Raw genomic sequence first — 27,756 nt, 5'->3', positions numbered from 1 at the left:
CCAACTTCTGTTGATATAGTTTGGGTCCACATTCCTTGGTCCTTCTCAAAGACATATCAGCTATTGCACATGCACACTTTCAACCACCCATCTCCTTCCTCTTAACTACTGTGTATTGCTATTTCCAGGCAATATCTCACTTTCTTATGTCCTGGCTTCTGCATGGACATTTTTCTTAGTTCCAGCCAGTCTTTGTTTCTGAGTATGACTTGTGCTTGAAATATTGTAGATATGAAAATGGGGAAAAAATCCAGTTGCCAAGGAAGTCTCAGTCTGGGAGTCAGTGGTACAGTGTATAGACTGGAGCAGTAAGAGTGACTGAGCTGACCTCACAGTTCACATCTTTTCACCCTCAAGGTCAAAGCATATGTGAGACTCTCCCGCCTCTTGATTGTGTATCTTTCTGACAGCTCTCTATCTCTAATGTCTCTCTAGGTCTCTGTGTTTTAGGTTTACTTGTTTAATTGATTTTTGCTCACTTCAGTTATATATGAGGCGACTGTTGTGTCAATTGTGTGAGCGAAATCACTAGAAACTCAGTTTAATTCTTATTTTTTTCCATGTCTTTTTGGATGTTCAAGAACATTTTTAATCTCTTGAGATAAAATGCATTTCCTTAAAGGATAAGAAAAATCTTTTCATTTCTTTAAGCCTCCCAGGAAAATCTCATAAAGATGTGAATATTTTCCAAATCATAAATTATATAAAAAAGTAATGTTAATAATTGGTATACGATTCACTGGATAGCTGTGGACATTAACACCTTGAAAAAGGCCAGTTCCAGAATTGTGGGTGCCTTTTTCATTTTCTTATTGTAACTTGCTCAGTAGTTGGATTTAATTTTTTTTTTTTAAGTTAGGGCCTTCGCACCCATGATAAATTTCATAGCCACAGATTTTCATTTTGCCTCTGGTTCCATAAAGCAAAAAAAAAAGAGTTAATGCAACTGAAAATGGGACCCAGCTAAATCTGGGTCAAAAACAGCATGTCCTTTAGCAGCCAAACTTATTCTGAAGAGGTCTTAGACTGTAAGAATGATCAACTCTGGAAGATCAGGGGAGTAGATCAGTTAGTGGCCTTTTTGTCTTCTTTTTGTTTACTAGTGTATAAATTAATCTTTTTTTAAAAGATTTATTTATTTATTTATACAAGCACTGGGTACAGTCAGAAGTGCGGGAGGGTGACAGAATTCACCAGAGACAGAGCGGGGAACAGAACAGGCAGACTGACGAAATACACTGCTGAGGGGAGCAGCAGGCGAGATAGGAGAGGTCTGCCACGCCTTGTGGGACCCTCTCCGGTGGCTGGGGATCAAACTGTCGCTGCAGAGGCTGCAGGCAGCTTTGCAGTCCAGCGCTCAATGGCTGCACCACCAGGGGAGGCCCAATCTTAATCTTTTATTTTTTTCCTTGGGTTAAAGTTAATTAAGTAGAACACCGTGAATGGATAAGGAGAGGTTTGACATAGAGAAACTATGACTCGACTCTCAAGAGCCAATTTAGAAATTACACTTGTTTTAAGATTGCAAATCTTTACTCAGTTTCCATGTCTTTATGGAGCTGACTTTATGTTCAGGATTATTTCCTGAGATCTGAGAACTTTACTCTGCCAACCTTAGTGAGCGAATGCAGTGCTACTTTTCTTTATCTAGGCAACAAGTGTTGGGATTTGCCAGTCAAAAATAGGGTCAGGACATGGAGCGTTCCAACATGCCAGACCTCTATGGGGAATTGACTTGGGGAAAGACTGGCCTGAAGAATGGATCGATGAACATCTGGCATAAAATAGCAGAAGGCAAGATGCTGACAGTGGATTCCTTTAAACTGTTTTGGCATTTTATTAGAAAGAATTAAAGCAATAGTTGATTGTGGGATTTTTATAGTCCCTTGAATTTATCTGAGTATCCTCTGATGCAGATTCTGGTTTAATCTATATAAAATACAAAACATACATTCCCTATGTAGCGTGCAGTAACAGACTTAAAATTAAACCATTTTCAGCTGTAGCCGTTTGCTTTTCTGTGTCCTGAGTCCATGTAGCAGGTCATGTGTGTGTGTGTGTGTGTGTATGTGTGAGTGTGTGTCTGTGTAAACCAATCTGCCACAAACAAGAGAGCAGATGGCAGTTTGTTTTTACAAAATATGAAAGCAAATTCTCTTAATTTTTATCCAAATTCCCCATAGTTAATATCATTTGGAAATTGTCCTCATGGTTTATGCCCTTTGGAGGTCAAAGCAAATAGTTCTCTTCCCCCCACACTCACACCTCCTGGTCTTTTCTTCTCTCTACCTTGCCTTGTATCTTTACCAACTCTATTTTGAATAGAGTGTGGAGTGTCTAAACCACTTGTGCCTGGGAGTCACCTGAAGATGTTGGTGAACCACAATTCCTAGACCTCACCTACCACAGCCCACTCCTGTGGAGTTGAGCCTGGTCGTTTGCCTTGTTGATTAGCTCCTAGGTGGCGCTGGCGCTGCACGTCCTGCACTATACTTGTGTAGCTCTGGGCAGCTGTGCCATGTGGCCCGTGACTAAGGGACAGAGGATAGAAAGCCTTTGTTCTGCTGAATCTGTAGGATAAGGCGGGCGAGGAACGAAGTTGGGTGCTAATCTAAATCACTACCTTTGATGACGTTTCTAAAAACAAAACTATCTTTTCCCCTTCACAGAAGCAAATCCGGAGAAATTCAATAGTCGTTTTCGAAATAAAATGTTCTATGCAGGGGTAAGTATATATTTCATTTTTAAATTGTTCTCAATTACTCGCTACTAGTTTTCTATTGTTAGTAAAGATGCTCAGTATATTAAAGATAATTGCATACACACCACAGATGTTTACACGTATGTATAAACACATTTGGTTGATGTTTACATCTTGGTTTAAGAATAAAAGGAAGGATTCATTCCTAAGACAGTTGACAAAAAGCCGGTGTTCATATTTAAATGTTTAGAATGATTTTGTTTTTTATTTTATTGAGGTAATGATGTTTTACATAGTTGCTTCTATTTTGAAGTATAGGTTTCCCTTCTTTTGGTGCTATTACTGTAGCGTTCCCACCACCAAAGCATCTATCATCCTCCACCATAATCCATTGTGTTCCCTCCCCACATTGTGCTCATCCTTCCCTCACTGGATGCCTCAGTTCCATAGTCCGCTTTCAAGGGCTGGTTTTTGAGTTTGTCTTTAACTGACCCTTTGCCTGGTCTCTTTATAATCAAGAAGTGACACCAGCTGGTATTTGTCTTTCTCCCTCTGACTCACTTCCCTTAACATAATCCCTTTCAGTTCCTTCAATGTTTATGCAAATGGCATGAGTTTATCTTCTTTGACCACTGAGTAATATTCCATTGTGTCTGTACACCGCATCTTCTTGATCTACTCATGTGTTGTTAGGTACTTAGATTGTTTCCATAGTTTTATTGTAAATGGTGTTGCAGTGAACATGGGAGTGCAAATTTCCCTTCTAATTAGTGTACTTGGGTTCTTCGGGTAGATGCCTGGGGGTGGAATTGCTGGGTCATATGGTAGATCAATTCTTAATCTTTTGAGAAATCTCCATCTTGCATTCTGTTGGGGCCAGACCAGTGTACATTCCCTCCAATAGTGAAACAGTTTTCCTTTACATCCTTGCCAGCATTCGTTGTTTTGGTCTTTGTGATATGGGTCATTTTCACAGGAGTGAGGTGGTGTCTCACTGTGGTTTTGATTTGCATTTCCCTGATGATAAGTGATTATCTTTGAATTTTAAAGTGCTGAGGCTCCATGTTGTACCGAGGGGATGATACTCATAGAGGGATGTGAAAAGCAAGCATGAAAGCCAGTTGACAGAAGGGACGTTAGGGAGACAGCAAGCTATGTGCGAAATCTTGGGGAAGAACACAGTTTCCACAGGGACACATTTGCAGCAATGTTTGGGTAAGAAATTGAAAAGAACATGGGAAGTTTTCACAGAAGCATATATGAGATTAGAGCCACCCTTACCTCCCCCACCCTTTATTCCTTCTCTTCAGGAACATCCCAGGGTGAATAATCATAAAGGGGAAAAAAATCTTCAAAATAATGATTTAAAAATGTGTATTTCAATTTATGCCCCTAGAGAGCAAAATAAAAGGGGGGTAAAGCCAACCGTTCTCAATGTCAAGTTAAAGGTGATTGCAGAACCTGTGAATAAGTAGGAAGGTCAGGAAAGGCATTTAAAATAAGTGTCCAAACTGACCCTGGAATTACCTACTTTTTCACTCTCCTACTATGGTATCTTAAATTGTATAATAGTTTTTATTTTGAAAAGGAAGAGAACGTAACACCCATTGCACTGCTTTATTTTGGAGAACTTGCTTGATCTGTTCATGTAACTTAGAGTCATTGGGACCTATAGAATGTAGAAACAACAGTTTGGCATAACTTGGTAATTAAGTTTCTTTTTATTTCCTTGTGGTATAGGCAGCTTTTTCTGATTTCCTGCAGAGAAGCTCTAGAGATCTATCCAAACATGTTAAAGTTGTCGTAAGTATTGAAAGTGTTGACCTACTGCATTTGAATAGGGGTATACATGCTGCCAAAAAATAAAGTCCAAATATCACTTAATTCATCAGTTAATGAGTGCACTGCGTAGATCATTAGGGATCTCAGTGTAGCTCCTCAGCTGACATTTCTGGGCATTTAGCTGTGTGCTGAGCACCGTTGTCAGGGATGAAGATTAATATGACAACTAGTTTCACCCTGACACAGTTCAGGCATGGAAAAGGGTACTTTAACTCATTGCAGAAAACCATAATGAGTGTTGTTACTTAACCATGTAGATAATGTGACGGAGGCACGAGGAGAGAAATGCAAACTGGCCACGGTGGAGAGAGGGAAACCTGCTTCAAAGAGATGTGTCGGAATTGAAATTGCTGCCCACAAACAAATATTTTTATTCTAGGACTGTCCAGAGTCTCATTTTTAGAAAAATGCCTTGATTTCATTATTTTGTGGTGATTCATTCTTCAATCAGGTCAAAGTTCTTCATTATTGAGTAGACTCAGTGTTTGTGTGTGTGTGCGTGTGTGTGTGCGTGTGTGTGCGTGTGCGCATGCCCATGTTATTTCTTCCTAGGTCTCTGTCCAGGGTTGGACACACACTGCCTGGAGACAAAAGAGAGACAAAGTTGTCTTTTCTATAGGAGATATCTTTGAAAATAGCAGGCATTAGTTATTAATAAAGACATGAAATGTTTCCAGATGGAAACTAAGTTAAAAGAATGAAAGAAACTTTGCTTTACATAATTGTATGAGGAAAAAGAAAGAAAGAGAAAAAGACATGAATGGGAAAGAATGAATAGGAATACAGCAGTGTTTGAATTTATCACAGCAGAGATAAAAGAAAGAATATGTGACAAGTGGGCACAGAACAAAAGAGACACATCAGAACAGAGAAATCGTATTCGGGTAGAGTGAAATAGGGGAGCATGAGGATACAAATTAAAATTCTCATCACCAATAAAGCATATATGAGACTTGAATCTCCTGAAGCAGTTGAAGTAAAAGACAAAGGCTTTTATCACTAGAGCAGTCCTTGGCATCACTTTCGGATGGTTCAGTTCTTATACAACAGCAATGAAAGCAGACATCTTTTGGCAGTGGAGTTCTTGAAAATAGAAATACTGCCTTCAAAAAACTATAGATACAAGAAAGTACATGGTACAGTCAGCTATGAAGATCTTCATTTTGATGAAATTGTCGTTATTAAATCTAAATAGCAGTAAACTTATACCAAACTTTCCATTCTTCTGCTGCCAGCAAAACCAGTCAAAGATAAACTTTCCTTCTTCTTTTGATATTTCTCACATTTAGTGGAACATTATCAATACCTACCCAGAGAGCCAATATGCAGTAGGCAGTGGCCATATTGGATGATGTCTACTGTCAAGTCAATTGGGCTGCAATTAAAGTCTTTACTCCCCAACCTCTAGAGTGTATCTCCTAGATTTGGCAGCCCTCAATAATTGTCTCATGCATGGGTAGTTACAGGGGTTCAAAGGAGCTTTTAGTGTTGTCAAAATGGCAGCCAAATACTAAGGAATGTTTGTTATCATCAATCTATGTAACATTCTAGTTAGATTGACTTGTCTGATATTTTTTTAATGAGGAGAAAAAACACTAGGAACTCAACATTTGGTATTCCATCCCGGGTCTGTCTTTCTGGAATATATGACTTTGGGGAAGTAGATTTTTCTTTCCTCATCTGTAAAACAGGGCACAACAGGATATTTCTTTGGCCATTGTGCTGTGGCACAGAGGACACAGTATAGTTTGTAGTGACGTCACTGTGTTTTTGAGTGTGAGCTGGAGAGAATGAACAGTCAGGTAGAGTAAGTAGATGCATATGTAAAACAGACTATCTTCTCTTCACCACAGGGTGAAGTCAGTTTCTCTGAGGTAATAATTAATAATTCTTCACAAATTAAAACATTTGTATAAATACTACACCAAGAAAATCCTAAAACAGAACAATAACAAACCTACACATATCATTTACTCACCCATCTTCATGCTTCTCCTTGTTTTGACTTGTCATATGAGTTTGTAAATAGAAACAGTTTGCATGAGAATATTTTCCTTTGTGTGTGGATAAAGTAAGGAAAAAGTTGAAAACAGCTGCTCAAGAGTTGTAAAATTTAAATGCAATAATAGTCAAGAAAACATTAAGTACAGTACATTGTAAGGCGCCTTTCCTTATGTAATTTGATAAATTCCCAGAAACACAGAGAGGAAACAGTGGAAAACTTAAAAAATGAATTTTGTTATAACATTAATTACAGGTTTTTTCCTATAATACAGGAATAATGCTTTGCATTCTATTCATTATCACATCCTAACTTTCAAAAGTTTTAGTTGCTGCAACACTCAATTTTGATCACTTAAGATATCTACACTTTTAATCCTTGGTAGAGTCAGCTCTGTAAATTTGAAGTCCCTAAGTAAATCAGGAGACTTCTTGTTTGTTTAGTAGCTGAGACTGTTGTTAAAAACACCTTCAATCAATGTCTAGAATTTGATTCCGATCTAAATAACATCTGAAAATACTTTGTTTATTTAGGATTCTAACTGTCCTGGAAATGATTTTTGTGAATTCTCGTGAAAATTAGGCACCATTTAGATCCGTTGAGACAAGCTCAGCTCGCATCCTGTGCTTAAGTGAAAATTCTTGATTAAGATGTCTCTGAAGGTTTGCAGGGAGCTTGGCCTGCTTTACTTCTGTCTCCAAAGGAGGAGATAAAGGGGGAAATTCTGGGATGAGAGTATGAGGGGAGCAAAATAATAGCAGGCTTTATGCCTCTGAGAATCTGTTGTCGTGACTAGAGTTTTCCTCTTTTGACTTTCGTCACCAGTAGGAAATGAGAAAGGGAAATGAAAGCCTTTTCACTGATTAGTCAGAGGGGACTCTTGAGGAAAGCACGAAACAGTGGGGAAGTTATGTGCCAAAGTGTCGGGGCCAACCCAGCCTGGGGTCTCTGCGGACCAGGGTCACAGTCGCCTCCAGTGAAGTGGTTAATCTCAGAAGACCAAGGTGTATAAGAGGTTGCATTCATGAGAGCAAAGGACTAATGGAGATAATAGTTATTTATGTGCTAGATGCTTTCTTTTACAAGCTGCAATATATAGTCCTCTCAGACGGTTTTTAAAATATTGTGTTTAATATTTTCAAAATAAAAATAATCTCAAAAAGAAAATAAAATAAATGACTATGTTCATGACTATTATTTGAATCAAATGACAGTGGTAGGGAGTGCTACTGCTTCAACTTGAAGCTCTATTCTTTTTCTTGTAAGCATTCAATCTTTCCATGCTGGTAGAACATTCCTAAGTGTCTAACAATAGTCCAAGGTTAAGTGTAATAGTAGTTACTTTGATTGTGAGATAAGAGAGAAATCATTTTGGTCAAATGTCAGCTTTTGTTTTTACTTAAGTCAAAGAAAAACCAAGTTCTGAACCTGGGCATGATAAAGCTACAATCAAAATAAAGTTTCAATCCTAAAATCTGGTGTTCACTTAAGCACAGATAGGGCGAAGGCAAGAAGATGGGTGTATGTTATTATCAACTTAGTTACTTTGATAATTTTTTTAGATACGTCAATTCTTTAAAGTCTTTGCTTTTTCTGTTTTACATGTTGCAGTGCGATGGGACAGATCTCACCCCAAAGATTCAGGAGCTGAAGTTCCAGTGTATAGTATTTTTAAATATACCCAGGTGAGCTCTCTTCCACTGTCTCCTTGGTTTGATGTGAGCTCTATTTGACCCAGGACTGTTTGCTTTCATTACAGAAAATTTCTAGGTACACACAATAAAAATCAGTTTTCTTAATGGGGTTTTAAAGGTGCCCAGCTCTGTTATTTTTTCCCTCTGATAATTTTGTTCCTTTTCTGTGATAATGGTAGGTGGCTTTTGTGTGTGTGTGTGTGTGTATGTGTGTGTGTGTGTGTGTTTGGTGTGAATTATGACATGCATGGTCTATGTTTACCCATTCTTAAGAAATCTTAGCATCTCCTTCCATTGGAACATTTTAAATCTAATTCTCAATTACTGATGTTCTTCCTTCACCTCAAGAATGATAGACTTGAGTAAATCCCTGTTCTCAGTTTCCTAAAAGCTGCTAGGAAACCATCGAGCCTGATTTCAGTATGGAATTCTTTCAGAATTGTTGCCAGATGATTGCTTTGAAAAAATAGGCTCAATTAGAGTAGCATTTTCTAGCCAGGATGTCAACTCTCTTTGGTGCTATTATAACCTCAGGAGAAAGGGATATTTAAGATCAGTCTCGAAATAAGCACATTATTTCAGTAGCATAAAATTAGATTCTAGTCTCCTAAGCCAAGATTTTGGAAGGAATGGATCTATGACCCTTAGTTATTTGCAAGCCAGACAACTCAGACACAAAATCTGCAAATAAGTTCTATTTAGACTAAATTTAATGGAAATGAGACTTATATGTAAATCTGTGGCAAGGGAAACACAGTCTCCTGATTACACTTGGCAGCTCTCCATATGCCTTATAATCCATCTCCAGAAATATTTTCATCATAGTTGTTTAAGTAGAAGGCATAGATTCTCAGAAAACACTGCTTATTAACTTTAACTTTTTTCTTTTCTCTTATTCTTCTCTTTTTTCTTGCTCTTGTTCCCTTCCTCCCTTCTGGATTCCTTTTCCTCTGCTTCTGCAGTTTTCTTTTTTCCTTTCTAATCTCATGTCATGTCTGCACCTGTCCTTCCCCAAGATAAAATTCAGAAACCATGATAACTTATGGTGTGTCATAGACAGTCGACATCTGAATCCTGAAGTGACGACTCAAAAGGGATTAGGAGAAAATTGTGCACCATGGAATGTAAAGACGTTTTCATACATTGATATTTCAAAGATGATGATAAGTCCATTTTATTTTCTCTTGGAAGTTGTACTTTTCAAGTTGTACTAAGAACAGAGAGCTATTCTTACATGAAATAACCATTGGACCTAACTGGAAGTTAATTCCTATGATAATCATGAGAGGAATGGACTAAATTCCACTGTTTTTAATCTTCTCTTACAGATATTGTGCTGGCACAATGCCCTGGGGGAACCCAGGCGATCACCATGATTTTGAACCCCAACGTCATGATGATGGTTATATTGAAGTCATTGGCTTCACCATGGCCTCTTTGGTGAGAAGTTGCACTATTTTAATGAAATGGAAGGTGTTTTAGTCATAGAGTCTATTCATTTCACAAGATATGGGTGTCATTTTCTCTTCTGCTTTATCAATTTGCAAACTTTATATTGTTTCTGGAGACTACATTGACCGCGTGGATGAGCCCGTAGAGTTGCTTGGGGAAAGCAAGAACAAAAATAATTTTATGTCATTATGAAAATTGATGTACATTTGTTTGCATCGAAAAATAATGGTTACTTGTTAATTTTCTTTTTTGACTTTCCACCACATTGAAATACAAAATTCTCATGCTAATTAAAAAGTATTATGTCTCAAACATATCCCAGTAATCATGCAGACTCCTTGACATTTGATGCCTTTATGGTTTACTGAAGAGTTTCATGTTTAGGGAAAAAGGCAGGTAGTTATCTGCATTCACTGTTAACTGCCTACTTAAGCATAAGGTGGCCATCATCATTCTTACAAAGTACCTGAATATTGAAGGATATCAGTATTGTAACTTTAATAAATATTCAGTTGCCACAGTATTTTGATCACCTTGCATTTCAATTTTGTTTGCTTATATTACAAAAGTAAATTTATAGTGTAAGTGTAATTTCAAGCAGGTTTTAGCCATATATTTTAACTTACTGAATGATAAAGACACCAACTTAAAATCATGATCATCATTTTATATGGTATAAACCAGATCACACCATTAGTTCATTTAGCAAATTAAAACTAAACTTCTAGCAGCCATTGAATTATGTTATGCTTTATGCTTGAAAGCAAGGAGATTGTCCCCCCTTTTTTTTTGAAGTAAGGCAATACACCTCTCTTCTTCACTCAAGTGGATTGCAAATAACTATTCTTCATTCACCTTGTATTGGTGATATTTAGCAGAATAATTTATTGTGATTATGGCAAGGATATCCATCACCTGAAGCCAGAGGACAAAGGAGCCACTAATACAGTCTAAATGGATCAGCATCACAGGGCAAAAGGGAGGGCAGGGTTGGGTGGAGTGCCAGCTGGGAGAGATAGTGGTGGATTTGCATCACTTCTGTCTCTTAGAACCCACAGAGACCCTGGTACCTGTAGTTGACAATGAGTAAATATGACATAATGAATGAACTGTACCAGGAGAAAAAGAATGGGGCTTGGTATCCTGGAAAAAGTGAACTTTATGTACAGTTAGATGGATGAGAGAATTTAGTCCTCTATGGGATCTATAATTAGTTTTATGTAGGGTAAAATTAGCTGGAAAGTAAGAGTGGTAGATACTACTGGGCAGGCAGGGGCCAGATCATGGAGTGCAAAATAAAACTTTAGGAGTTTTGACTTTATTCTAAGATCACTGAGAAATTATAAAGTGAGTTTTTAAAATAAATAATTATAAATATTAAAATGATTCAATATATACTGAATAAAAGTTCTATATAAAAATAGACACAGTAATATATTGAACCCTCATGTACCTCACCCAGCTTCTAGAATTGTCTTACAACTCTTGGATAATCTTGTATCTGTTCCCACAGATGATCCACCCCCTTTTATTATTTTGAAGCAAATCCCAGACATTGTAACAATTTACCTGTCAATATTTCTGTTTTTTAGAAAATACAGCTTTATTTTATGAACTCAATCACAACATTACCTTATCTAAAAAAATGAAGCAATATCATCTGAATATTATCTTGTGTGCGCTCAAATTTCCATTTATTTTTCTCACATACATTTGTTTCCTATTTCCACATTTTAAAAATCAGTATTCAACTAAAATTCATTCACTGTGATTGGTTGATAGGGCTCCTAAGTCTATAAGTTTCTAGCCACCCATCTTTTTTCTTTTAATGTATTGAAGTAATCAGGAAGGTTGTCCTTAATGTTTCCCTGTGTGTGAATTATGCTGATAATGGCCTTGAAGTATAAATTAATATATCCTTCTCGTCTTTCTCTTTCCTCTAAGTGATCATTAGAGCTAGATGCATTAGATACAATCCCTCCCCCTCAAATGTGTAACTGAATCTCAGAATTTAATGACTTAAGTTGCTGTAAGATTAAAAAAAAATTTTTTTTCTGCCTCTAAAAAGCAGAGTAATTCAGTTTCGAACCTCCTATGCTCCTTAAATAGTATTTGGATATATTTTCTCTATTTCCATACACATCTTACCTTATTACTCACATAGCAGTGCACCATGTATTTTTTTTTCATTTGGGATGAAATAATTTTATTTTCAATCCTTCCATTTTATATTTTGTACATGATTTCTATTACATGGGTTATGTCTTCTAAGAAGGTAAATTATTTGAATGAGATACCTGTGTAAGATAATATATAAACAGTAAAGTGTAGTTATTTGGGTATATGCATGTATATTTTTGTATATTTAAAATATTCAGTGGTTCTTTAAGAGCAATTTAAAATAGAATTACTGGAGTGGGAAAAAAAAGTTTCTTTTAGGCTCTTTATCTCCTAATTGCAAATTTCAAAGCAGAAGTCTTCAATTCATTTTACTGGTTGGAATGCATTCCTGCTAATTAAGATGATTCTTCCTTGGCTGCTTGGTAACCTGATTACCTCTTTGGATTCTGCAGAGACCATAATCAGACATTGTAATTTGTATTTATTTCTGCCACAATTTGCTGCCATTATAGTTGTAAAGGTCCTTTCATGTTGAATCTGTTTCTAAGTAACTTAAAACTTTTCAAGACAGTTCAAAGCTTTATTCAGATTGAGGAATTGGGTGCCTAATTTGCCATGCACTATGAAATCCAAAGATTTCAGTCTCCTAAACTTTAAAGCATATCCAGCTTTCTTTTTGTTAATTGAAATTAAAATATGTAGGCTCTTTTCTATTTATGAATTAGAAAAGCGAAAGGTCATACAGGGAGAAAAATTACATAAGGAAATTCCTTGGATGAAGTTTTTTACATACTGGATAATGTAACCTTTTCTTTCTTTTTTTTTTTTCCAGAAAAAAATAATATTGTTTGCTTACTTGATAATACAGACTAAAAGAAAAGAAACTAAAAGTAAAACTATCAATCATAATCACATGACTGATAAATACATTTTGATGTTTCCTTGCAATTGCTTTATTTCTGTTTTCAGCTATACATAAAACCATATTATAAGTAAAACCCTTAGTATAATTGGCTGCCTACTCTGTCATTGTATAAATAGGTCCCAACTGATATAATAATTTTTTCCTTCATAAAATGTTTACTCTTTGAAACTTTTAGGTTTCTGGATGTTCAGGCTATAAACAATCCTATAATTAACATAATTGCCCATAAAGCTCTGTCCACAATTCAAATTATTTTCTAAGACAACCCCTTGAAAAGAAATTACTGATTCAATGACATAAACCTTTTAAAGCCTTGTAATAAAAATTATAAAACCGCTTTCCAGAAATTTTGTACTGTTAACTTGCCCAACAGCAAAGTGTGAGATACTTAATGAGAAGTGACTAAGATTTAATACTCCAAAAGTGCTGAAAATGTGGTAATAGTGGAGAGAAAATGCTATCACTACAGAATCAAATATTACATTTGATGAAGCAGAATTAAATAAGATAAAATTTCATCCCTAGGAATAAATAAAGGAATTATTTGCGTTTTGTACAATCATTTATGTTTCGCTAAACAGCATAAATTAGAGTAAGGACAAGTTCTTTATCTTTATTGTTAACTTTATGTCTTTTGTTTTTTGAAGTGTCTGCTTTTTTGCATATTTTAATAGGCTGTTAATCTTTTATTGCATGAGTTATTTCTACATTACATTTATTTGGCATAAATCTTATTGCAAATATATTCTTAGTCTATCATCTTTCTTATTTTCTTAATTTTCTTTTGATAAACAGAAGTTTAAACATTTTCATGAATTTCAATCTTATGAGGTAGGCTTTCTTCACATTCAAGCATTTTTATGTCCTTCTTGCGAAATCTTTGTTTACTCCAAGAAAGGTTGGTAAGATATTCTCCTATATTTTCTTCTTGAAGATTTATAGTTTTAGCTTTTATATGTGAGTATGTGATTCAGCACAAAGTAATTTTTATGTGTTGTATAAATTAGGTATTAAGGCATCATTAAAAAAATGTTAATCTGTTTTTCCCCCAGCACTATTTATTTGAATAGACTTTAATTGTCTATAGAATTGCTTAGGTTGCTTTTGGGTCTCTTTCTGAACTCGGTTCTGTTTCATTGCTTTGTTTATCCTTTGCCAGAACCATGCCATTCAGATTGCCTTAGCTTTATAGTAAGTCTTCAATCTGGTCATAAGAATAATTTCACTTTGTTCTTTTAAGAGAGTTTTCCTTACTTACATCTTTCGTATATAAGAAATATTAATTTTAGGATCGGTTTGACTGTGTTTACAAAAGCTGCTGGGACTTTAATTAGGATTGCACTGAATTGGCAAATAAATTTAGGGACAACTGCCATATTAACGATATTGAATGTTCCAGTTTATAAACATGGTCTGTTTCTTCATTTATTTAGGTGTTCTTTTATTTCTCTCAGTAGTGTTTCATAGTTTTCAGATTCTTTCACATCTTTTGTAAATTCAATCCTAAGTATTTTATGTTTTTCATGCTATTTTAACTAGTGATTATTTTAAATTTCACATTTATTTAATATATAGATGTATATAGCACGTATAGATTTATTTCTTGATTTTGTTTTGCAAGTTTTCTAAATTCACTGGTTTTGTTCAAATTGGTTTTTATAAATTATTTAGTTTTTCCTACTTTCAAAATATATTGTTTGTGAATAAAGATGGCTTTACAATTTCCTTACATGCCTTTTATTATTTTTGGCCTTATTTAGCTGGCAAAGGTGTTCAGTGAGATGGTGGATACAAGGACTCAGAAATGAACATGCTTGCCTGGCTCCTGATTATAGGGGGACATTCCATACTTCCTCATAAAATACTACTGTAGTTATTGTATTTTTAAAAATAAATGCCCTTTTAGTCATTAAAGAATTTCAAGTCTAGTCTTAGTTTTCTGAGAGTTTTGGATCACAATGAATAGTGTATTTTATGAAATGCCTTTTTAAATCTATGAAAGGGACACAATTCTCTCCTTTACTTTCTTAACATTGTGAATTCCACTGAAGTTTTAACTGTTACACTAACCTTGCATTTCAAGGATACGTTCTTCATGATTTATTATCCTTTTTTTATTTTGCCAGCTGCAATTTACTAATATTTTGTTAAGAATTTTTATGATTATGAAAGATATGGTATATAAATTTCTTTTCTTCCAATATCCTTATTGGACTTTTAATGTCAAGGATATACTGACTCAAAAAATTAAGATAGACAATGATATTCTGAAAGAATATCTGTTTTCTAAAATAATTTGTATAAGATTTATACTTTTTTCATTAAATATTTCATAGAATTTCCTAATGATCCATCCGGCATTCAAATTTTGAGAGAAGAATAGATGTAAAATTATTCATCTTTTCTATTTTTTTCAGTAAGTTCTGTGAAGTTGAATTTTCAAGGAATTTGTTCCTTTCATCTAAATCGTCAAGTCTTTTGGCATAAAGTTGTCACAGTGGCCTCCTACTAGCCTTTTAATGTCTGGAGGATCTTCTTTCTTCCTGATAATTTGTCACAAATCTTTTTCTCTTATATCCCACTTTTCTCCTCCACTTTGGACTCTAATTTCCATATAAATTTCCTTTTCATACATATAAACCCCACTGGAAAATATTAACATTTTGCTTTAAACAGTTGTTTTATTTTAAAGAAATTAATAAAATAAAAAATGGCTAGTCCTTTATATGTACCTGGATAGTCACCATTTCTAGAATTCTTCATTCCTTCCTATTGATTCAAGTTTCCTTCTGGAATCATTTTGCTTGAGTTTATCTGGTTATGTCAGAAGCTACAGCATCATATTTCCTGAAACAATCTGTATTAAATAGACACTGTCTTTCTTTAAAAGTTAGGGAGCTTTCCTTGTCAAACATTTGTTCTGTTTGGCACATTTAGGGGTTGGGGCTGGTTGAGAAATGTTTTCAATCTTAATTTTTTAAAAATGCAGTTTAATCTAGCCAGTGTCTATGTTTATTGCATCCAAGTTTGCAAGTTATTTGTTTCTCCAGAAATTTATCTTTCTTGTCTAGATTTCCATTTTTTAACATAAAAATCTTCATAGCATTCTTGTATGATTTTCAAAATGCTCTTTTGTATGTTTGGCTATCTTCTTATATATATTTTTTTATTTATCCACAAATATACTTGAATTTTCCACAAATCCTACCTGAGGAACTGAACAAGTTAGACTCTGAGGGGTCCTATTTTGGGTATAAATACCAGCTTGGGGAGTATGTATAAGTTTTTTAAATTAAATTTATTGATTTTCTTACATCATTGTTAACTTGTGGACAGTATTTTATTTCTGCCCTCAGGTGTAGTCCACATAGTTCTCCCACCACTATAGCACCTGTCTATCTCTTTTATATATTTTATTTTTAAATAAAACAAAATAGTTTTGTGTTTCTCAGTTTTGTTTAGTCCTGCCTTGGTAATATAACAACAAAACAGCAGAGTTGGGTTTCACTGATTATCTCTGATTATCTCTATGTCTGTTCCCCACCCGAGTCTGCCTTGGCCATGGTAAGGACTGAGCTGCAGCGGGGGAGGGCTGGGAGGTGGGGGCCTCATTGGGGTGGGGGTGGGCAGCATGGTAAGAAAGGGAGGGAGGGGACTTGCTCAGCTTCATTTCTTCTTACCTGACCAGGATTGTCTATGTTTTCCATTTGAGAGTGTGGAGAATAAGGACTTGAGTAGCAGGGAGGAGAATACTTGAAGGGACATGGAAGAATGTTCCAGGGAGGACTTACAGACCACAAAGATGGGAAATCGAGGACAGTTGTGGCCCCAGGTGATGACTGGTCGTGGCTGCACTGGATGTAGGGGCTGTTGATTTCATTTTCCTTCCCAGTCATGTACTGCCAAAAAGACAGTATTTGAAGTCTTCACAGTGTGTGCTAGATTGAACAGCTCATTGAATGCCATTAATAACCCGGTGTTTCAGTGTTAGTAAGTGATTCATCCTAGCTAGCCAGGGGATGTCTGTCACTATTTAGTAGGATGCTGGAACCTAGACTCCTCGGAATGATGAGAAATCGCTATTTCTAATAAGTATTTTTAAAGTTACCTTTACTCTAACTTGTTCTGAAGATAATTTAGTGTGGCTCTGCTAACGAGAACAGAAATGTCTTGATCGTGAAGTGCTAATTAGTTCCTCTTGTGCCTGTTTGCCGTCCTTTGGAATTGACTCTGAAATGTCAGTTGCTGCCAGTGACGTCTTTCCTCCTCTTCACGCCTGGCATTTGCTATTATTCTATTTCTGAGACTGGGAAGTTGGTCTAACAGTGCGTTACAGTGCTGTGTTGCCTCCCGTACCAAGAGGCAGAGTTGGCATTGAAATGATTTTTCAGTTCTCTTAAACTCAGAGAAATAAATTCTTACCTGACAGGCTCTGTATTTTTTGTTTGTCTTTAGGTCCAGTCAGAATTTGGACAAAAAGAAGGAAAAATGGTATTTCATCTAGTGGATAAAGGGATATGGTTTTGTTAGATAAGTTTTGAGCTGAGAAGTACTTGAGGCAAAGGAAATGATAATGGAAAAGTTCTAGAGATGAGATAGCAGTTCAAATCCATAGATTCACTTAAATGCATCTTTTAAGTCCAGCCAGAAAAACTCCCAGCTGAATAACAGGATTAGATAGTATTAGATAGTATTTTTACAAAAAATAGTTTGTAGATTCGCACATGTCCTTTCTCTCATTCTCCCACTAATTGAATAAAATTGTACTTAAAGCATATAATATAATGCATTTAACATCAAAATCACCAAACAATAAGTTCTTTTCAATTCTTATTTTGTTTCCCTTCTTTTTGCCCCTTTGTGTCCCTTTATTTGCATCTATAATCAAGTTTCTATTGTTCAAATTAATGCAAATACTAAGATAATTCAAACAATCAGATAAATGCAAATATTTTGCAACCAAATCACAGCTAAAAAAGTCATTTTTCCATTCATAGAGATGAGACATATGGAGACAAACTGATAGTTTCTTCTTTTAGATTCTGAGCTTTAGTTAATACTTGACTCCTTTAAATTTATTTCATTGTAAATTGATAGTCAAAATGCATTTTGTAATCTTTCGCAATGCATTCTGTAATCTTTTGAAATACTGTTTAATAGTGTTTACCATAGTTAAGTATACACTTAACTTCTGTCATAATAGTTCTACTCATTGTATGTACCCAAGAGGGTTTGTATCCAACAAGAGCTATATATAAGAATGCTTAAATTAGTACTAGCCTTCGAATTGGAGACCACCAGATGTTCCCCAATAGAAGAGGGGACATTCATTTTTCGATAAAATACTCAAAAGTATGAGCAGAAGTTTTCAGGCACAAGAGTACACACTGTGTGATTTATTTTATATGAAGTTCCAGTTCAAGCACATGGGCAATAAAAGTCAAAGTGGTGGTTACTGGGGAAACCTGATTATGGTCAATCTAGTTTGACCTGGACAGATATTTACAAATGTGTATAAAAATATTGATTTGTATACTCTATGTATGCTGTACATCCAGTATGCATTATGTGGCTTTCATTCATTCCTAAAAGGGTAAATGATACTAAATCCTTTTTGGGGTAACTTGTTGCTCTTGCTTCCTTAACAACGGTCTCTTAATGTTGGATTGACTTTCTATTCTATGACCCCATAGAGAACTGAGTTCTCATTGATCAACTTTTCAGATGGTTTTTAATTTAGTAATTAATATTGTTTTATATTTAATTGATTTTATGCAAATGAGAAGTAGCTTAAGGAGCTTTTAGGCAAAAAAGGAAAAGTCTGCTTAGTTTGAAAATTAACCAAGGGTGGGTTATATATTTAAATTAACCAAGGGTGGGTTATTTTTTATATATATATATATTATATATATTTAAACCAAGGGTGGGTTATGGTTTATTATATTTAATGTATTTAAATATATAATGAAGTTATATTTATTTTAATGTGTATTTAAATTTAAGTATAATATAGATCCTATCTTCAAGTATGTGCTTTATCTCTTTTAAATTCTCTTGATCCACTTACATATTGGTTCTTTAGTGAGACACAATAGCACAAAGAATAACTTTTGCATTAAACCAGCATGATTAAATGAAGACTAAAGAAATAACATGAAAGCAATAAGACTTTGTAGTCAACCCTTGAAAGTTTTGCATTTTGAGTTTATTTGTGTGAAAGGCTTACCCAGGTTTCCGATTTCACTGGCTAACCGCTGCCGATACATTTATCAAAGGCCTTTCGGTTCTTTGCGGTGGACTTGGTGTCTGGCTGTCCGGGATGCTCCGAAGACCCAACTCCTGGCCTCCCTTTGACTCTTGCTCTTACAGGCTGCCCTGCAAGTTGGGGGCCACGGAGAGAGGCTGCACCAGTGCCGGGAGGTCTTGCTGCTGACTTACAAGTCCATCCCCATGCAAGTGGACGGGGAGCCGTGCCGCCTGGCCCCGGCGATGATTCGGATCTCTTTGCGGAACCAGGCCAACATGGTGCAGAAGAGCAAGCGGAGGACGTCCATGCCTCTGCTCAATGAGTGAGTGTGCCCCTCGCTGCCCGGTCGCCATGGGGCCACGGAGGGGAGCATGTGCATGGGCCAGCCCCACTGCGCCGAGGGCGGGAAGGCCAGGACACAGCACTTCCTTGCTCTCCTCCTATCGTCCTCCTGTTTACTGACCAGTGGCCCTGCTTCACTTGACTGCACAGTGCACTAGATGGAGGATTCCTCTCTGACCACTCGAGTCTGTATGTACTAGGATTAGGGGAAAATCATTCAGGGTGACTAGATCATGAGATGCATCAAGATGGAGGTGTCCTATAGGTTCTGCTTTAAGAAGGCGTGCTGTCGGCCGTCTCCTCGCCAGGCCACTGGCAGGAGGGTAGCAGAGGTGGATTTCAGGTCCCCTCTGTACACACTGTGGCCCCTCTGCCTGCGGCCCCTCTCTGCTGCTCCCACTGTGGGCTTGTGTGTTCTCTGGTGTTTTAGCTCAAGTTGCCCTTCTCGGTGGCATCCGAGTGTCTAGATTTAACCTGACCCATGACTTTGCACCTGAACAAAACTTGTCCTTCCCGAACCCTTTCCTTTCTGAGGAGGCTTTTGATTAACTGACTTGAGATCTGGTGATAATGACAAACTATAGTTTGTCAAAGTTTAGAATGCATGTGCATTTCATAGCGCCCCTTAGTAAGTTAATGACTGAGAGGTCTACTTGGGATGGGACAGAGGGATGGAGAAAGTGGGGGTTCAGGAATCTTTTTTGAGGACCTGCCATCTATTATGCGTGTGTGCCTGACCTGACTAAAGGCCCTTTCAGGCCCTTTCCGGGCTCAGCCACACGTTACTCTTCTGTCCTGGTGAGAGAGCTGTGGGACATGGTTCCTGTCTGTCCTGAGTGGCTGGCATCCTGTCACGCCTGTGAACCAAGGGGATGCTCTGCCACGTATTTACTGCATCAGTATGACCACCGGCAGAAGAGTCTGGAAGGCACAGGGGTATGCGTGCCTTCGCTCACTGCCAGGATGGGACCTCAACGCTGTGGGCGGCGGATGTAGGGGGCAGCATGAGACGGTGCTCAAGGCCATTTAGGTTTTGATATCTGCTGCTAAGTCTGAAACTGAGGTGAACCATGGCCCCTCCTCCGCTTCCTTCTTTCCCGAGTCACCCTGACTCTCCAGCATTTTCTCCACATCTTTATCAGGAGGGTTTGTTTAGCTGCATCTGTTGTTTTGGTTACATTCTGTAGCGTGTGGAGCTCTCAGCTCATTCTGGACACTTTCTTTCTCCAATCCCTAAGTTTCTGTGGTGAAAAGGTAGTGTATGTGGTTGACCATAGTCTCTTCAAAATAGAAAGGTTAGATTTAAGTTCTGAACACTTGGTTTGGAGAAAGTTCTGAACTACTAAGAGAGACAGCCTGGTAACCCACCATGTCTGGGGTCACCTATAGTTTGTGGAGAAGCTAAAATAGAACCAAGGAGTCCTTAATATCTAAAGAACCTCCATTTTCATACCTGATGTTTCTATATTTAATAAACTTATCAGACATAATATTGTTTTCAGGGGATTAGTTCCAAGCCGCTTTTGCCCTTGAGAAAGAATTTGCTCAGTGACTGTACTGTTCAGAATATGTTTGGGCTTCTCCATGCAAAAGACAAATGTAAATGGTTTATTTTCATACTCCTGGCACAGGTGATGACCTGTGAGGATGTTCAGGAAGCAGCCTCAACTCAGAAATACACTTACTTTCCACCAGGGGGCTGTGGTGTCTCCATCTAAGTAGCGGTAGCCTGTGCTGCAGGTGAAGGATAAATCACAGTATTAACAAGGTTTTTGTTAAGACAAGATATAAAACATAAAAAAAGAAGTCTATTACTAGCTTATGAAAGTTATCAATCAGCACTTTATTTTCAGAATGTCACTACAGGTAGCAAAACACCTAGTTACAGTAAAATATTTACTAACTAGACCTTCCTTTCTAGACCTTCCCCCGCTGATCCTACATAACCTTTGCTACTAAATTGCCTCTTGAGTTTCACTAGGATCCGTATTTTGAGAGAGAACTTCATCCACTGATTTCCCAGTGGAGTTTTCAGTTTAAGGGCAGCCTGACCCTGTGTACTTTTCTACAAAGAAGTTTTCAAATCTACAGTCTTAAGATTTTCCCTGTTCTGTGAGTGGATGAAATGTTCACTCTCACAGCTAAGACAGAAAAAGATAACTGACGTGATTCTCTCTTTCCTTCCTTCTTCTCACCTTCCTGCCTTCCTTCCCTCCTTTTCTTCCTCTTTTCCTCCCTTTTCCTTTCTTAATTTTCGCTATTTCTTCTGTTTCTTTGTCTGCCTTTTTTCAGAAGAAAGAGAACGGGTTTGAAGTGCCTTGTGTTGGGAGTGGGGATAAATTCTCAGTCTGGAGAGCTTTTCAATTCACCTTAAGGAACCATTCTTTCATAGCATGTTAATTAAATATTTGTGAGAGGGCCTCCCGGGTGGCACAGCGGGTTGAACGCAGTGCAGCGAAGCTGTCCTCCGCCTCTGCATTGCGGGTTTGATTCCCGGCCAGAGAGAGATTCCCACATGGTGCAGCAGACCTCTCCTGTCTCACCCGCTGCTCCCCTCAGCAATGTTTTTGGTCTATCTGCCTGTTCTGCTCCCCACTCTGTCTCTGGTAAATCCTCTCACTCTCCCACACCTCTGGCCTGTACCCCAGCTATTGTATAAATAAAAAATAAATCTTAAAAAAAGTCTTTATTAAGAAAAATAATAAATAAATAATTGTGATCTAAGTGGTATGGTATCCTGAACAACTGGATCCCTTTTCCACTGGGATGCTGGTGCTTCTTATGGGTGTGCCCTTCTTCTGGGAGACCTGATCTGCACCCCAGGTTTCATTCATGATGGATTAGCTAACAAGTCTCAGATCGATGTCTTCAGCCCAGAGCTTCTGTGAAGAACTGAAGACTCACACCCAAATATCTTCGTTGATGTCCTTCCCTGGATGCCTCATGGTCATCTGAGACCATGCGCCACACAACGTACTCACCAGCTCCATTCCCTGTGCCTTCCCTCCTCACCACCAGTGACCCGCTTCCATTCCCACTGTGTGAGCGGAACCCCCCTTCTCAGTCACTGTGCTCCTGACCCCTGGAGTCACCTGTTACACAGTCAGCAGGCTGGCTTTCTCACGCTCCAACATCTACCTTCCATTTACTACCCAAGTCGTTAACTCTCACACCATCTAGTTCTTCTGTTAGTAACGCAGCCGTAGTCGAGGGCTGCATTAGTTCTGCTCAGCAGCGTTGCTGAAATGTGCCCTTCCTTTTCTTGCTTCCAGCGCTGACCACTTCACACAATGCTTCTTCCACTAGACTGGTCTGACAGTTCTTTCTAAAAATGTGAAGTCTGTATTCCCTCTCTTGACAGGGCTTTTGGGTTAGTGCTTTCTTTACCCTCATCTTCCTGTGCTCCAGAGGCAAGTGCTGTTCCTGAAGCAGCAGCCTGTCTCCTGCATCATTTTTTTGCATTTTTCTTGCGGTGCCCACTTTACCTCTTTCTCATCTGCTGACTCTTGCTCAAGTTCAAGATCCCGCTCAAGTACCACTTTCCCCGAGAATCCCTTTCTAGCTACTTCTAGCCTTTCAATACACCTATCTGTGGTTCTATAGCACTTTTATTTGCTTTCATCATACAATTTATCAAAAAGAATATAACCCTTGCTTATTTTTGCATCTCTTCTCTTGGTGAGGTCCTAGAGTTTCCTCTTGAGTCCTCCACGCTTGTTCTGTGTCTGAGACTCACTGTTGATGTGTTGAATAAATGGTTTCCCCATGGATCAGAGCATGGAGCATGTCCGTTAAGTTCCTCAGAAATTTTTTCTCCAACAATATAAATATAAATCTCGTTAATATAAAAATTAAATAGATGTCTTAATTTTTATGGTACTAAGTGGAAAATACATGCTTAAAAATGTCCACATCTGGGTCACTGGCTAGCTGGATGAATTCCCATGAGAAACAATTGAAGAGCAGGCCTTTGTAAAGTCACTAGGTCTCCATGTGTGCAAAAGTACATTTTCTAAAAACAATTTCTTGGCTTATTATTCCATTTGCTATCACTGTATCTAAACTGAAAGGTGATGTTCCATTGTGTTCAACACACTCAACCCACATTCATACAGAAGCGGCTTATTTTTTCATGATGATTTATGAATCTGCTCAAAATATGAACTCCAGTAAATATCTTCCTCCCAGAATAGAGGAGATTGATCTAGGTTCGTGTTTATGTCCTAATTACAAGCAGCCAGGTAAATTTGATCATGCTCTCTGTTTGTAAGGCAACTTTGTGTGTGAGCAGAAATTTATAATTAGGCGTTTAGGGAGACCTTAAGTTGGCTATGATCCTGAGTTTTTAGTAATTAAGACAATGAGTCATCCAAGGGCAGGATTTGTGGTGGGCAAATTTTGATTCGGGCAGCTGAATGCCAACATCCTGGGCTCTGAGATGTATCATTGGTTCTGAAAGTCCTTTGAGACCTGAGCTGGAATCAACTCATGGTTGACATTGTGTGTGAACTTACCTGCCCAGCAGTAATAGGGATGGGTGGGGAGCTCTCTCTGTGGCCACCAAGCAGAAACTGTCCCCATGATTTGGAGATAATAATTATGTAGTAAATGTGACAGGACATTATGGATTTAGTTTCTTAAATTGTACAGTTTGTTTTTTTCTTATAGTCACTGAAAACTCTCCTTTATAAAAAAAGAGAGCAAGGGAGCGAGAAGAGGGAGAAGTATATGATTTTACCTTTTACCAAAGTTAAGAGTGGAATTACAGCATCACAGGGATAACTTGGGCTTTCTCGGTATTACCTGTAGAATTCGTAAAAATCCTTAGCTGTTTAACGGAAGGAAGTTAAAGTCTTTGTTGAGTTGCTGTCTTCAAGATGGTTTTATCTTTTGACATGACCATTCCCGCAATGCCTTGGAACTGTGAGGACTGTGTTAAAGGACTGAACTTATTTTGACTCTCCTCAGAGATGAGTTTACGGTGCCTGCCTGCCCTCTGGTGTGTGTTAGCATGTGAGTAGGTTAGTGTGAGTGTGGGAGTAGGTGAGTGTGAGAGTGTGTGTGTGTGTGAATATGAGTGTGTGTGTGTGTGTGTGTGTGCGCCTCATTCCCCTCCTTGGATGGCCTGAATGATCTAGAACGAGAAGAGCATGACCCCCCGCTCTCCCTCAGCACAGCCCCGCACCTGCCCGCGCTCCCCTCTGTGGCTTGCCCGGAGCCAGCCCTGCCTCTTGTCCTGCTGGCTTCATCTCCACCACCGGCTTCTTGGATAATGTCCGTGGCTGGCTCGATTGTCCCTTTCTTCTCACTCACTGTTTGGTGACGCGCTCATTTAATTTCTGTTTCAATTTTGTGTGTCTCTCTCTCTCTCCTGGCTTGTCCCTGTCTGTCCACGCTGTGTGCTGACTGTCTGCGCTGCTCATTCCCTGCTGCCTGTAGCGTCCATCAGGTGCAAGCCACTGACCTGCGGAGAGTGTCTGCCCCCCCGGGCTCCTTCACCATGTGAGTACAGCCTTCCTTTCTATGTCCGCCGCCCCGTGTCCTCATCCCTCCAGGTGTGCTGATCGGCCCCGGAGCCTCCTCTGCCACTTGCCTTCTTTAGTCTTCTTTGATGAGATGGAGTTCAGAAGTCTGTGTGTTCTATTTATCTCAATCCTCTAAGAATCCATAGTTTTGGGTTTTGAATAGATACTTTGGGGTCTGTAGCTATAGAAGATGATCTAAAATTCCGTACTCAGCATCGGTTTTTGGAAGGTTTGTGATACTATAAGACCGATTCCTTCATCTCTGGCGCAGGCACCGCATTGAGGAAGTGCCAGCCCCCTTCATCTGTGGATGGATGGATTCCTAACACGTGTGGAGGGTTGAGTATACATGTTTACATTTTTCTGAGTTGGGCATCATAGTTAAATAAAAGATCGATGATCCAGTCTTCATTGAGCTAGCAAAACATATTTTGCACGTAGTGATTTGTATTTAATTTGCACTATGTCTTTTTTTCTGGTGAAAACAAATGAAATGAAAATGATTTTTAGTACTTCACTTACAAATGTCTCATCCTTCTTTCTTTCCTGCATCTTCTGTTTTCTCAGCTAGCCTCTGTCATGGTTTAGGTACTGTTATAGGTACTTTGTACACATTGCATAAATTTACTCCCCCCAAGCCCCTATGTCATGTGTGGTATTATTACCACTAGGATATACTCGAGGAATCTGATGCACAGAGAGGTTAAGTAACTGGTCCAAGGTCGCACAGCTAGTGAGTGGTAGACTGGAATTCCCACTCAGAGTTCATGCTCTTAATTTATAATCTGCCACTCTTTATTATCTATCAGGATCCTAATGTGATTCTCAATGCTCAATTGAATGATCACTGTTTCAAAAATAATCTTTTTGGTATTTGCTCACAGAATTAGTGTCATCCTCATTGGAGGTCACAATTACATTTCTCAAGCTTTACCGGGGTGGCATTCATTACTTCAATTCTATGTCGGTGTGTATCGCACACTTGACTCAGGCTACTAGAAAGATTTGACTATGTCTTCTTACGCATCTTTGTTCCCAGCCCTGATCATAGATGTTAACTCAAAATATTCTGAAATCAAATGCCACTGTTGGTTGGAAGAATGAATGAATGAAAGACTACCTATCTAGACAGAACTGTACTATATCAACAGCAAAGGATATGCCAAAGTAATTCCTCAGGTCCAGTTATATAGTTAACTCTAGATTTAAAGATACACATTTTATTTTTTTCATTTATTGCAAAATGTTTTTAAAGAATTATTTTGTACTTGATGAGTAGCAGACAAGGCTTTCTATTTGGTATAGAGTGGTGAACACAACAGAGCTACCTCCCTAGAACTTTACACTGAGTGTTCAAGGAATCAGTAAGAAATAGCCTAGTTACCATGTGGAGGCCTTTGCTAGGTGTGTTTAATATTCTGTGTAAATCCTGTTCAAAAGATTGGAGTGCAGGGGATGACTCACAGTGATTGTGATTTTTAGTGCTTTTTTTTTACATAGGTTTTTTATTAGCTTTAATTTTATACATTAATTAGAACTTTTTATTTACTTTATTATTTATATTTTTACATCATTTTTCATTTTTGCACAATGTATGCATTTTCATCTTGGTTATAGTCCCCATACAATTCCCACCCCCCCTTGCTTTGATCCTATAAAATCCTATAGATTTTATATCTAAATATAACTGATGACTGTTTACATAGTAAAAATATATGAGGTTAATATTTTAAAAATTAGCAAGCAAAACACTGTCAATGTCATTTTTTTTACATTTAAAAAATGAAGAGCAAGGACCTGGAGAAAAATCCAAGCAAAACAACACAGGAGGCATATTTCTAAGTCACAAGGATATCTGAGCTTCCACCCACTCTCACCCTGACACCTGCTGTTTTCAGCAATGTTCCAGAACTCCATTAATGCCATTTTGGTTCTTATGCACATCCGGACTCCATTATCCTGAGCTAAACTTCATCTGTGTTTTTGACTCTCAGATCAGCCATTCTCTGCCCTGAATGATTTTTTTTAATACAGATCATCTTTTCTTTGGGAGATGACTATTATTCTTCTGTTCCTGAAGTAAATGTTGCTTTCCTAAAGCAACTTGAATCATCTTGCATTCTCTCTGGCTTTCTGATGACTTTTTCTGGTTGAGGGAGTGGGTCATAGTGGTGACAGTGGAATGTGTGGGTGATTAGACATTGCAACATACTTCTTTTGTCTGTAAACCTGGGGAGTTTCAGCTTTACACAAAGAAGAATCTTGAAATTTCTTTTGATCGTGTGTCCATATATAAATGGTGCATTTCAATCAAAGCTATTTAGTGGCTTCAGCCAATAGAACAAACATAACAAAACCAAGTAGAATATTTCAACACAAATCTTGTACCGTGTAGGTTGTGGGGTTTTTTGACATCAGAAAAATATTTAATTCCTAGATTTGGTACACAATGCAATTTATAATCTAGCCATTTCTACTTTCTTTTTGAAAACTGAGATATAATCACCATATAATCTTATCTTAGAGGTTAGAGGTGTACAACATAATGATTCGATATTTGTATGTAATGTGAAATGATCTCCACAATTAATCTAGATAACGCCCAGCACCACACCTACAGTGTTCTTCCTTATAATGAGAACTTTTAAGATCTACTCTTACAGCAATTTTCACAGATGCAATACAGGATTAGTAACTATAATTGTAATGCTTGATAATACACCCCCTTATTTATTTTATAACAGGTTGTTTGTACATTTTGACCTAGCATAGGTCTATGATATGTTTTGAATTAATTTTTGTATTATATGTGAGGTTTAGGTTGAGATTCATTTTTTTTTTTGGGGGGGGGGCATGTAGATATTCAGTGGTTCCAGCACCATTTGCTGAAAAGACTGTCTTTTCC

At 37.7% G+C, this 27,756-nt stretch overlaps 1 protein-coding gene across 2 annotated transcripts in view; it reads left to right on the top strand.

Moving 5' to 3' along the window:
* The window catches only part of DGKI (diacylglycerol kinase iota), a gene marked incomplete at both ends in the record, with an annotated part of 370,310 nt that overhangs the window by 230,760 nt on the left and 111,794 nt on the right, over positions 1–27,756 (top strand). The window contains 6 exons of one of the 2 annotated variants that reach the window (XM_084229447.1): positions 2,670–2,725; positions 4,442–4,504; positions 8,157–8,230; positions 9,568–9,679; positions 19,107–19,306; positions 24,766–24,828. In XM_084229447.1, the coding sequence (XP_084085573.1) occupies positions 2,670–2,725; positions 4,442–4,504; positions 8,157–8,230; positions 9,568–9,679; positions 19,107–19,306; positions 24,766–24,828 (568 nt within the window). The remainder of the gene's footprint in view (positions 1–2,669; positions 2,726–4,441; positions 4,505–8,156; positions 8,231–9,567; positions 9,680–19,106; positions 19,307–24,765; positions 24,829–27,756) is intronic. The other variant, XM_084229448.1, reaches the window with a different exon arrangement.

The sequence above is a fragment of the Talpa europaea genome (genome assembly GCF_964194135.1).
Source record: "Talpa europaea genome assembly, chromosome: 3".
Taxonomy (NCBI): Eukaryota; Metazoa; Chordata; class Mammalia; order Eulipotyphla; family Talpidae; genus Talpa; species Talpa europaea.
Note: the sequence above shows the minus strand (reverse complement) of the source record. Positions and strands in the feature narration are given on the sequence as shown.